This window comes from Schistocerca gregaria, chromosome X, assembly GCF_023897955.1.
Source record: "Schistocerca gregaria isolate iqSchGreg1 chromosome X, iqSchGreg1.2, whole genome shotgun sequence".
NCBI lineage: Eukaryota > Metazoa > Arthropoda > Insecta > Orthoptera > Acrididae > Schistocerca > Schistocerca gregaria.
In genome coordinates, this window is record NC_064931.1 from 683,390,266 (window position 1) to 683,403,484 (window position 13,219).

Sequence of the window (13,219 nt, forward strand, 5' to 3'; positions counted from 1 at the left end):
TCAGGGGTCTACTACATACAGGAGAGATCTACACAAGCAGTAGGGGCTGTGCAGAATGAACTGGGCAGTATTTAGGTTAGAGGGCCTTAGCAAAGTGCATAAATAACTTTAGTGTCAAAGTGTGCAGGAGAAACACAGGATGCTGATAAACATAGCTACAATCAGTAGTGTAACTGTAGACTGTTGCAGTTGTGTTGGGAAAGAACCAGAGCTGGAAGCACTAACAGCTCAGATTGTTATAGGTATCAAAAGCTGATGAAGCCAGAGATAAGTTCATTCAAAATTTTTACAGAGGACCTATTGGTGTTCAGAATGGTTAGATTAAATGCAGTTCATGGTGGTGTGTTTGGTGCTGTTAGAAATAGTTAATCTTTTACTGAAATTGAAGTAGATACTTCCTGAGAGTTAATATGAGTAGAGTTTATAAATTAATAATTGGTTCCCCTTGCCAGAAACCCGCTCCATCCCTCACATCCCTACCCCTGCCCCTCCTACTCAATGATTAACCTCTTGAACAGTTCAAAGGAAAGTTGAGTATCATATCAAATAGACATCCCACTTATACAATTATAGTTGATGGTGACTTCATTTTACGCTTGGCATGTTGCCAAAAATACATGTTCAAACCTAGTGATGGGTAAAAAAATTGTCAGGCATTGTACTAAATACTTTCTGCAAAAATTATTTCAAGCAATCAGTTCAAGAGCCCACTCAGAGTGTAAATGGTTGCAAAAACATACTTAACCTCTTAACAACAAATAATCCTCAGTAAATAGGTAGCATCATGATGCTTATAGGAATTAGTAATCACAAGTTCACTGTAGCAAGACTGGCCACTGCAACATGAAAATGTACCAGAAAGTAGCTGCAAAATATATATATTTACTAAGGCAAATAAAAAATCACTTGACAGATTCCTAAAGAACAGTGTCTACTCCTTCCCCACCAACTATGTAAGAGTAGACCAAATGTGGCTTAAATTCAAAGAAACAGTATCAGTGGCAACTGAGACATTTACACTGAATAGATTACTACAAGACAGTACTGATGCCACATAGCACACAAAACAAGTCTGAAAATTGTTGCAGAAGCAAAGAAAATGCATGACAAATTTAAAAGAATACAAAATCTCCAAAGATGGTGGTGTTTTACTGATGCTTTAAACTTAGCATGGCCTTCAGTGCAAGATGCTTTTAATAGCTTCCACAATACAAAGAGAATCAGGTCATATGAAAAGTGCACAAGCAGCAAGACCCAATCAATACCTTCACTGTACTGTATAAATATTAATACCAACAACAGTGCCACTGAAGTGGAGTTACAAAATATGGTTTCCCAAACTTCCTTCACCAAAGAAGATTAAGTAAACATACAGAATTCAAATCCAGAACTGGTGTCAGCATGAGTAAGTCTGAAGTAAATATCCTCCGTATAGCAAAGCAGTCTAAATCACTTAATAAAAGCAAGTCCTCCAGTTCAGGTAGTATATCAATTAGTTTCCTTCCAGACTATAGTGATATATTAGCTCTATACATAACAATCAAACACTACTGCTACAGATGATTGCATATCTATATCTAAAGTTTGGAAAGTTGCACAGGTCACAAAAATACTTGTACTCAAGAAAGTATATTTAGATTATTTTTGTGTCTTGAAGAATATCATGTTATTTAATGACAGAAAATGCTAAATTATCCTGACATTGTCATCTTAAGTCTCACTTGCAAAGACCAAAAATCTTATGCTTCACAGTATAGCAGTGTTGCAGCAGCTTGGAAGTGTAAATTCATATGCAGATAACAGTTTTGTTTGTGGAAGTTGTATCATATTGATCAGAATTAGCTACAGTCACATGACCTCCATGAATTCTGATAAACACACTTCTAACTTCACACTATAGATCTAATAAATGTACATTTACCAAACTGAATGACACTGAATCACAAATATATATTACCTGACTGTACTACCTGAAGCTAAGTTTTTAGCCTTAAACATTGTGAACCTGTACAGCACTATGCCTGTAGATGAAACATTTAAGGTAATAAGAAAGTGCCTATTGAAAACCAAGACTATGAGCAGACCAGAAATAATAAATCTTATAGATGTACTTATTTTAGTACTCTCATGCAATTACTTCTCTTTCAACAACAAAATTTACAAGCAAGGTGTAGGGCTAACAATGGGAAGGCCTCGTCATGGCCTAATAGTAAAAAAAAGCTATAAAGGATATAGAGAATAAAATATTGACACTTAAAGATAGTGCTACAAGCAAAGTTAAATTCTGTGACAGGTATGTGGATGACACTGTTATTCTGTATGATGGCACAGATGATGATGAAACAAACATCTTAATAAATTCAGTAGCTTCCATAAAAATATTCAATTCATCCTTGAGCATAAAGAGAATACAACTATACCTTTTCTTGACATTAAACTACCAAAATGGAACCAAAATCTGTCTTTCAGTGTTTACTGGAAACCTACTGGTACACACACCACTATACAAAATTTCTCTACACATCTCACCTCCCATAAAGCTGCAAATGCTATACAGAGCCCACAAATTCCTGGTTCAACATACAGTGCTCCATCAAGAAATAAAAACCGTAAAACGTATCACATTAAACAATAGATTTGATCCTTCACTCATTAATACAATGTCATGACGGATAAAATATAAATTAAACAAACAAAATCAAACTACACTCACAACTGACTGTACCTCAACAGTTAAATATGTAAAAATGCCTTATCTTGATATAAAATCTGACAAATTAGCAAAGCTATTAAAAAACACAGATGTAAAAATCAGCTTCAGCGCCACCAACAACCTAAGTAGCTAGCTTAAACACAATATAAAACCACCAGATACAGATCTTGATGCATTTGGCATTTACAAAATTACCTTCAGCCAGTGTAACAAATATTATATAGGCCAAACACGCATAAATTTCAGAACTCAGTTAAAAGACTACATAGAATCCTAAACATTGAATAAATGTAACAATTCAACAGTAGCAATACACATTGAAGACACAGGCCATCCTATGATAGGTGAAGACAACCTTGAAATTTTTCAAAAAATTAGAAAAAGCAAAAGAATGGGTATCATGGAAGAAATGGAAATTTTCATTCATAATACAAAATATGGAGATGATATTCTTATGAGATAACTAAACTCAAAAATGCAGAATTGTTCAGTAGTCTTCAGCCAATTCTAACGCAGCTGAATTAATTTGTGCCGGTATGAAAGAAATGATTACCATACTGCCAATATTGGGAATATTACTAAAATGCTATAGTCAATACTCATCCACATCCTGTAAGACTGCCATATTGTATTAAATAAATAGTGCAGAAAAATTTTCATAGTTAATTACATCAAAAAATCAGTGTCAAAATAAATAGTGCAATAGTGTTATGTAACACAATAGCTCTGCTAGAGTACCAAAGATGTAAATGAAGCTTTGGGATGCCAAAATGGCCAACCACTACCCCCCCCCCCCCCCCCGCCACCAAATACCACAGCAGTGTTCTGTGTAAATTTGGTTTAAGATAATTTATTTTTAAGTATCAGTTTCCTATGTATATAAATGCCCAAAGGTGAACAGAACATGCTCAAAACCCAATGCTGTATGCTAAATTAAACATAAAACAAATAAAGCTGACTGGTACCAGAAGATACAGACAAATAAACATTAAGATTTTATCAGATTTGTTTGCTTTTCAATTATGGGTGTACCAACCTCTCCAAGAGTGTTGTTGTGTTTGAGTAATTCATCAACAGAGTTCACACATTGGAGTGTAGTATGCCAGCAACTGCACTGCAGGTAAGGGTAGGTAAGTTTAACAGGCTGAGGATGTGTGGATGAGCTTCAAAGCTGCAGTACCAACAGGTAGGTTCACATTGCAACTGAGTCCTGTACCCCAGTTTGGCTTCTACATCCTAGGACACACAATTTGTCCTATAGTATGTTGTTGGTTAGGGTTTGGGCAGTTATTTTCTCTCGATGTAAACTGATATATTTTGTTCTGTTTAGTACCAAAAAAGCCAAATCCAATTAATTTCTAAGATGAGGAGAATTAACTAAGTTTTAGCTTCCTTGGCTTTACATAGCTGTTGGTGGAACTTGCATGTGATACTTGAGGTAATTCCTTGCTGGAAGTAATGATCATGTATAGTTTGTGTTTATTGACTAGTACGAGTTGGAACAGGGGCTTTCACGTTTGTGATTCTACTCATTAGTTGAGAAAAGACACTTTTGATTATGACAGTACTGTGCTGAAACAAGAAAAGTATGTAAGATGTGGGGTCTACAATACAGAGAGAATAAGGAAGCTGGTGAATCATTTCTGCTGAACAGTGAAGTAGTGTGACCATGATCTTCAGCATGAATTCTGGGCATCAGTTTATTCCACAATTTCTTACAGTTCTGTGGCAGCATGTGGTGCTTCCAAAGAAAATGTAGAAGAGTCCTAACAAAATGAGTGAATGAAGTCTGATTAGTTCTTAAAAGAGATGCAGCACCTTATAAAATTTGCATATCACTCTTCTAAACACCTTGTTCTATTAACAATCTTTGATGAGATGAAGACCTGGCGGCTATCACCTATGCTCAAAGTCACCACATTAAAATGATTAGCAATCCACTAAATATAACCTGAGTGCTTCATCCTTACCAGTTACAGATGCTTATTTATAATGTAGCAGTTCTTTCTTGTAAGGGGTGCTTTTAGAAGAGTTTCACAAGACACCTTTTAAGGGCTTTTGGTGAACAGGAGATCAGTCCCTTAATCTAAATGTTTTCATTCTCCTATGAAGAGATAAAACCAGATTGTCCGAATTCAAGGCAGCAGTTGAATTTCCTTTGTCAGGCCCTTTGAGAGACAGAATAGGCCCTAAGTTTGGTTCACTATGCTCTTTGACTAGACTACAAAGAATACTACATATCTCTGTCAGATTTTTTGATAGGCCTGTAAGTGTGCTTTGAAACAACTGTTTTGACAAAAGAAACTCAGTTATGTTACACAACATATCATTTGGATGAATAATAAAAATTACATAGCAAATAACTCACACATCAGAAAGTATGTAAAAAGTGGCACCTGCAATATGTTCCACAGTGTAGTTTAGCAGTGTATAATTTCTCATTTAAACAGTTTTATAAATAAATATACTGGGAAAAATTCATTGTGTCAGAATGTGGTACAAATGGTAAACATGTAGTGTTCTGTGAAGCCAAACAATACTTCATGAATGCTGTGTTTATCCATTGTTGAGATTGTGAAAAGTCTGCAATGAAGAATTTGATTACCACCCCACAAACATGAGGATATTCCACATAATTCCACATAATCTGACAAAGAAGATGATAATGCAGCAAGCCTAGTAACAACAAAAATGACTCGCAAAAAAGGAAAACCATGTTCCATAGTCAAGTGTCTTGAGTAGCCTTTCTCATTACTTTCTAAAATAAATTGAAACTTCTGTAAATTAAATTCACCTTTCCTTCAGTCACATATTTAAAAAGAAAAGTTGAATAAATGTGTCAGATGACCTTGTTGTATCATGTTCAGGCCCCTTCCAGTAGTTGGTGTCCCAGGGATGGAATGACCCCTCTTCCTCCCCCAGCCCAATGTCACCTTTGTCAGACCAACCTGTATTGACAACTATACTCCAGGCAAATTGTTCACATCTTGTTACTTGAAGCCACGCTATTCTTAATGCCCCTTGTCTGGCCATCTATGTATTAAAGGAAACTGAGAGCCCAGTTCCTGATACAAGAAGAAAGGAAAAGAAATGTAGTTAATGCCAAAACTATGAAAAAAAGTGAAATACTGATTTCCAAGTCATACAAGAAATAGGAGATGAACAGCTTAAAAAAACATCCAGGAACACACTGCCAAGAAAACTTGTAAAATATTGATTGAAAAATGTATGAATACAGTGACATCCAGAAAAAAGTGAAAATAACTTGCTCTTTGTGTGAAGAAAACTATTAGAAAAACTTGAACCCGTATTCATGACACTAAATTTGGACATGAAACATTTGCCAGAATTTCAGTGACAACTCTCGCCTATGAATGGGTTTATTGCCTATGTTGATGAGCTGACCAATACTGTCCACCAGTTTCCATGAGAAGGCTATCCTATTTTCTTCATTTTTTTTTCTTTTGAGGTTTTGTTCACTTTTTGATTGCCTAAACTTTCTAGCTTTCTGCTAACCAATAAATCTGAGTCCATTCATTTTCCCTTATCAAGGGAATGATTCATAGAGCAGAATGCAATCAAACTTTCTAAAAGTCAAGGTCTATTGAACCTATGTAATTAGCTTAGTCCATTACTTATCTTCACTGGGAGTATTTTTCTGTTCACATACCATTTAATAAACTTTTATTGGAAACAGAGGCAATTCAACTTTAGATTCACACTGAGCATGACAAGTATTTCACTGGACTCAAGTTCTACATTTAGTTTTAGTAACTTAGTTTTAAATGTAGTAAACTCTATTCTAAAATGTTATAAACCTTTAAAGTGCAGATGTGTGCTAATAATTGATTCTACATTAAGGTACAGTTTTCTTCAGTCTGTTGTCTATAATGCGCATGTGTGCTCCCATCATATTTTTTGCATGTTGGCAGTTCTTAAGATTCATTTCATGATGAACTCTGATGAAAATAACATGGAATCAATAAAATGAATGTTGCATTTACTGAGAAGGAATTAAGAATTATTGGTTGTCTCTCAGTAATTAGCCCATAATTTCACTAGCTCTTTTCAGTAAATATCTTTAATATTCTGTGTTGCATATGTCATCACAAAGTTTCATATAATAGCTGATGAATGTGTTATTGCTGATAAAATAGCAATGGTAATTACAATGGAGTAATGATGTAACATTTTTTGATTATACTATACTGAATGTGATTGATCATTAATGTGAGTGATCATTAATATTTATAAAAAGTTATTCTTATTTCTATATAATAATTATCATCATTCACTAGAATTTAATTTGCAGTTGTCCATATTACCTTTATGTAGTATCGAATAAAGCCAGGTTTGCTTTCAAATGAACATGGAAGAGAACTCTCTGGAAGCTGGAATCTGAAGGGGAACTGGTGTACACCCCTTGGCAATATTGGGACATTTCCTTCTGGTTTATCTGAAGAAAAAAGAAGAGTGTTTGAAATGTTATTAGCATAGTTGTACTGTTACTAAAATATTTTGTTAATATTAGTTTGTCTGTTGCTGAGACTGTTGAGGCTTACACATACTTAATACTAGTTCAGAAGATCTTCAGAAGTTAAGCTTCACATATATCCATTATGCCTTTCATAGCTGCATACTCCTATCTTAAAGTAACTTGTAATATTTTTTAGTGGTTTGTGGATAGCACCTTTGACTACTAATTCAAAGGTCCTGGGACCTGTGTTTGATCATAGTCACTACTTTGTTTTGAATAAAACTCATCAGCTAGGGTGGTGGAAGACTTCTGATTTTGGGAATCACATTTTTTCTGCCAACAGCCTTGTCCAAAAAGGGTGGCAGAGATGGTAGAGGTTTAGCGCATCATCTTGTCATTGGGGTGGGAAACTCTTCCTAAAAGAGGGAGAATCAGTGATGATCAACAGCATTAGGATGCCCTAAGCAATTGAGGAAACTGCTGGACTAAGCACACAGAAAGTGTATTCACAGTAAAAGTGACCTGTAATTGAGAAACACATGAAATATATAGAAAAAGCATCATTATCATCTCCCCATTGGCCAAGGACACTGCATTAGTCTGTCATTCAGCTTTCTTGGAAACAGCTGCCAGTGAGGAGGTGAACATGAGGAAAAGAATGAAAAGCCTTGGAAACTGCAATTTTCTATGAGTCATAGCATGGATTGTTACAAGTTTGAATGTGGTAGAGAAGCTAGAATGACTGAAAAGAGAAATTCAAACATGGAAACAAGGTGTAGTGGGAGTCAGTGAAGGAAATGAAGACAGATGTATGGTCTGTTCACAAAGAGATGAATGATGGCTCTCTAGTTCTAGCATGGCAGAGGTCGGTGAACATCGGTTGTCTTCGGCAGTTCATGTTTTTTGTCCTGCAACTGCTAATGTCAGCAGTTTCATACAGAACTTTCTATATGTAGTCATTGTGAAATGGTTGTTGTGTTGTGTTGTGTTGTGCTGTGTTGTGTCACAAATTAATATCTCCTGATAAGTGAAAAGAGGTTCTTTGCACATAATGGACAGTACCAGATAATCTTTTCACTCCTCAGAGAAGCATATGGCTTAGCACTTTATCAATTGGAGCTGAAAAAATAATTAATAATGTCACTGAATGTTGCAAGCAGGAAAGCAAAAGCAAAGAAGATCTCTACACTTTCTCTGAGCCAGTGAGATGAACAGTGATGTGCACAGAAGCAAGCTTCAGATCTGTGAGAAGAATTCAAAGTTTTTGCAAATATAATTTAGGGAAATGACCAGAAACTCCTGCCAAAATGAGGTAAATTTCATTTCGAATTTTTAAGTTCCATAGTGCTTTGAAACAGTCTTCCCCTACGACTTTAAAATAGTCATTTTGTTTGAGCACTGTTATTCATTGTTGCACCTCCTGGAACTGTTTCACTTACAAGGAGAAGTCTCCAGGGGTGGGATCAGCTTTTTTGTAAAACTTCAGAAGTTCATGGACCTATTGAGGAATTTTTTTACATCATAATTAAAAAGAATTATCAAGTGTAAAGCATGAACAAAGTCCCAGGATGAAAATATAATAAATAAACATTACTTACACATAAAATCAAGTACTGATGATGACAAATTTCAGAGCAAAGAAGCACATGTCAAGTGATGTGGTATGAGTGACCGTCAATAAAACCAAATAAAATCCATAAAAAGACATTCCCACTGGAGATGGGCTAAGTGTAAAAGTCTTCATATTAAACTGCACATGGGACTTAAAGTCTGTGAAATGGGCTGTATGTGGCTCATGCCATGTATGATGCAAAAAATTTCCTCAATAGGTTCATGTATGTGTGAAGAAGTCAATCTTACAATTGTTGAAATCATATCAAGGGCTGTTAATGAATCTTTATATTTCCAACTCATTGGCTGATTTTTTCAAATCATTCATTTATATTCGCTGTTGCTGAACAGCGGCTATGTTCAAAATATTTGAACTTTTACTTATTGAATATATACAATATAATAGGAAGAACACATGGTTAAATTTGTAGGTGATTTGGAAGTTGACAGGAGGAAAAATGTAGTGAACAGAGCTGACCCATCTAGTAGGAACAATGGCTCTTATCTAGACTGAGTTGAACTTGAGCTCGGATCACAGATATGGATTCTTCATATCATGCTGCTTTAACTCTATTCCATAATTTATCAATCACACTGGCTGGTAAGTGGTGGCATGCCAATCTTTGTCCGACTCTTGACCAGATGTTTTAAGTGGATAAGAGAACATGCTAGGCAGGGAAACAGTTGAACACACCTGTATTGAGGTAGGTGAGGACAGCACAGACCACATGCTGTCTTGCGTTGTCTTTTTGAAAGTTAATGTCAAGGAGACCTAGTAGATAGGACATGACCACCAGCCTTAATATGTGCGCAGTTTAATGTCTACTGTTCAGATTAAAGGCTGTGCAAAACCTAAGGTGATAGTCTTGTGTATGCGATAGTATTCCATATGACCTCATCAGTTGCTCAGTCTGTGTGAAGGTAACAAATGTAATCTGACAATGTTGGTTCTCCTCAGAGCCTCCAAACATTGATATATCAGTTGTTATACTTCACACAGAACTGGGACTTCTCTGAAAATATGGCATAGTGCCACTTCTGTGTCCACTGTTGTCATTGGTGCACCAATGTTCACTCATCTCTTTCTGATGTTGTGCAAATGGAAGCAGCAACAATGGTCACCATGCTGACAGTTTGTGGCGCTCCAAATGTTGTTTTAGTGTCCATGTGGACAGTTGTCTTGTTGCTAACAATGTCATTTACTGAGTTAGGATACAGGGGGTGGACAAGACTACTCAAAATAAAAAAGGAACACATTAAAATGCCTAACATGGTGTAGGAAAACCAATGGAATTCAAAGCAACTTCCTCTCATCTTGGAATGGATAAATACAGGTCCTATATTGTTTTCAGAGGAATATTAAATCATTCTCCCTGCATAATAGTGGCAAGTTCAGGTAACAAAGGTGGCGGTGGATAGAAATCATATCATTCTCTCCAAAGTAGACAACAAAGCCTCAACAATATTGACAGCTGGTGACTACAGTGGCCAGAAGAGGTGCTCACAAAACCAGCCCTGGACAATGTGGGTCATGTGAACAAGGACCTGTCATTTTGGAACACAGCATCACCACTGTGGCAACAAAAATTGTCACATAATCCTTGGCAGTAATGCAGCCCTGCAGAGTAAGCATGGGACCCATGGAATACCACAATTTAGTTGCCAACATCACCACCAGTCCCCTGCCATGTTTCACTTTTGGGATGTAAACTTGGCCAGAACTCGAATATAGTGTGAGACAAGACTCTTCCAACCAAAAGATTTTCTTCCATTGCTTCATAGCAGTGGTTTTATGGCTTTGGCACCACATTTTTATGTTATGGGCATTTGCATCCCAGATATATTGTTTTGGAATTCCAGCTTGCCCTGCAATTCCCAGCTTAAGGTGCTTCTTTTGTGTTCTTTTCATGCTGAAGGGACTGCAAGTGTGACATTCAGTTCTGGAGTGGCTTTTGCAGCTGTTGTCCTATTATTTTTTGTCACAGTCCCTTTCAATGACCATCTGTCATGATCAATCAGCATATAATTTTGTCTGCATTGTGACTTAGCAGGCCTTTGATCAGAAGCACTCCCAATATGAGCACAAACAATTTGTCCATGTTTTAATTCACTTAGCTCTGACATACTGCACTCACAACTATTCAGAACACAGTTTTAACAACTGGCACTTGCATCATATTGAGGACAAGGCACAGATGCTGTTTGAAGCTAAATGCAACAATGTAACTTTCAGACTTAGCTAGCTAGCATCATATTCAAGCTTGCATTTCACACAGTGTTTCAATATTTTTGTCCAATCCCTGTAAGTAATAGGGTTGTATGAACCTGCACAGTCAACCAAACAATAAGTCTGCCCTATCATGCACTAGTAGCATGGGATCATTGAATTCCTGCACAGCATTCATTGTGGCTGTCCTAACTCCATCAGTTCCATTTTTGCATGCATGGCATGGGACCTAAACCAACTCATATTGGCAGTATCAAAGAACAATAAACTGCACCTTCAATAATCCCTGATCCTGCCACAGTCAAATCCCAATATTTGCTTAAAGATGACTGTTCCTTACATAAGGCATAACAATCCCCTCACAAAATAATAATGATCTATTGTGATTTCTAATGAGTGTGACAGTGAAGTCATTTGGTCACATATAACAGGTGTAGGTGACACCATGTTAATTGTTGGATGTTTTTACTGGCCACCTAATTTAGCTTTCAATGAAAGTCTACAGTTAATCAGGAGTAAATACCCAGATCATGCAATATTGGTTGGAGGCAACTTTAACCTGCCATGTACAGACTGGGGTGTCTATGGATTCACTGTTGGGGGTACAGACAGACAATCATGCAAAATAATTTTGAACACATTTTCTGAAAACTGTCTTGATCAGCTAGCTTGTCAGCCAACACACAATGGAAATATCTTAGACTTTATAGCTACAAACAGGCCAGATCTTATTGACAATGTCAATATACAAAAAGGGATTAGCAATCACGATGTCATTGTAGCAACTATGATTATAAAAGTTAATAAATCAGTCAAGAAGGCTAAGAGAGCCTTTCTGCTAGATAGAGTGGATAAGCAGTTATTAACATCTCACTTAGACAGTGAATTGACATCACTTAGTTCCAGTAAGATGGGTGTAGAGGAATTATGGGCAAAGTTTAAGCAGATTATAAATCATGGTCTGGAGAGTTATATGCCTAGTAAGTGGATTAAGGATGGAAAAGGTCCACCATGGTTTAATAACAAAATCTGGTGGATGTTGAGGAAGCAAAGGCTGTTGCATTTTCAGTTGGAAAGAGAATGCATAAACAATTACAAGAAAAGGTTAGTAGAGATTCGTGTGTCTATGTGTAAAATATATGATGACTGTCACCATCACACCTTAGCAAAAGATATGGAAGAGACCCTGAGGAAATTTTGGCCATAAGTAAAATCACTATGCTTCCATTCAGTCCCTTGTTGACCAGTCTGGTGTGGCAGTTGAAGATAGAAAAAAGAAAGCTAAAGTTTTAAATTTCATGTTCAAGAAACCGTTCACAGAGGAGAATTGTACAAACATATCATCATTTGACCATTGGGCACACTCCTATATGGATGACACAGTAATAAGCACACCTGACATAAAGAAAGAAATGAAGGATTTGAAAGCAAATGAATCACCAGGTCTGGATGGAATCCCAGTTCAATTTTACAAAGAGTTCTCTATGGCACTGGTCCCTTACCTAGTTTACATTTATCAGGAATCTCTCTCCCAGTGCCAAGTCTCAAGTGACTGGAAAAAAGTGCAGGTGACTCCAATATATAAGAAAGATTGAAGAATGGACCTGCAAAATTACAGACCAATATCCGTGTGGACTAAGTTCACAGATACGTGAGTGGCTCAAAGACTTCTTAAATAATAGAACCCAGTGTGTTGTCCTTGACAGCAACCATTCATCACAGACAAACGTATAATCAGGATTCCCCCGGGGAAGTGTGATAGGACTACTGTTGTTCTCTATATATATAAATGACTTGCCTGACAGGGTGGGCAGCAATCTGTGGTGGTTTGCTGATGATGTCATGGTGTACAGTGAGATGTCAAAGTTGAGTGACTGTAGGAAGATACAAGATGACTTAGACAAAATTTCTAGTTGGTCTGATGATTGGCAGCTAGCCCTAAATGAGCTAAAATATAAGTTAATGTTGATAAGTAGGAAGACCAAACATGTTATGTTTGGATACAGTATTACTGGTGTCCTGCTTGACACAGTCAAATTGTTTAAATATCTAGGCATAACACTGCAAAGCGAAATGATGTGGAATGACCTTGTGAGAACAGTGATAGGGAAGGCAAATGGTCAACTTCGGTTTATTGGCAGAATTTTAGGAAAGAGTGGTTCACCTGTAAAGGAGACTGCATATAGGATAC

General features: G+C 36.6%; 1 protein-coding gene across 1 annotated transcript in view; it reads right to left on the reverse strand.

Moving 5' to 3' along the window:
• Positions 1-13,219, reverse strand: part of LOC126298831 (arrestin domain-containing protein 2-like) — a 229,371-nt gene that overhangs the window by 106,202 nt on the left and 109,950 nt on the right. The window contains exon 5 of the mRNA XM_049990307.1: positions 7,039-7,169. Within this exon, the coding sequence (XP_049846264.1) occupies positions 7,039-7,169 (131 nt within the window). The remainder of the gene's footprint in view (positions 1-7,038; positions 7,170-13,219) is intronic.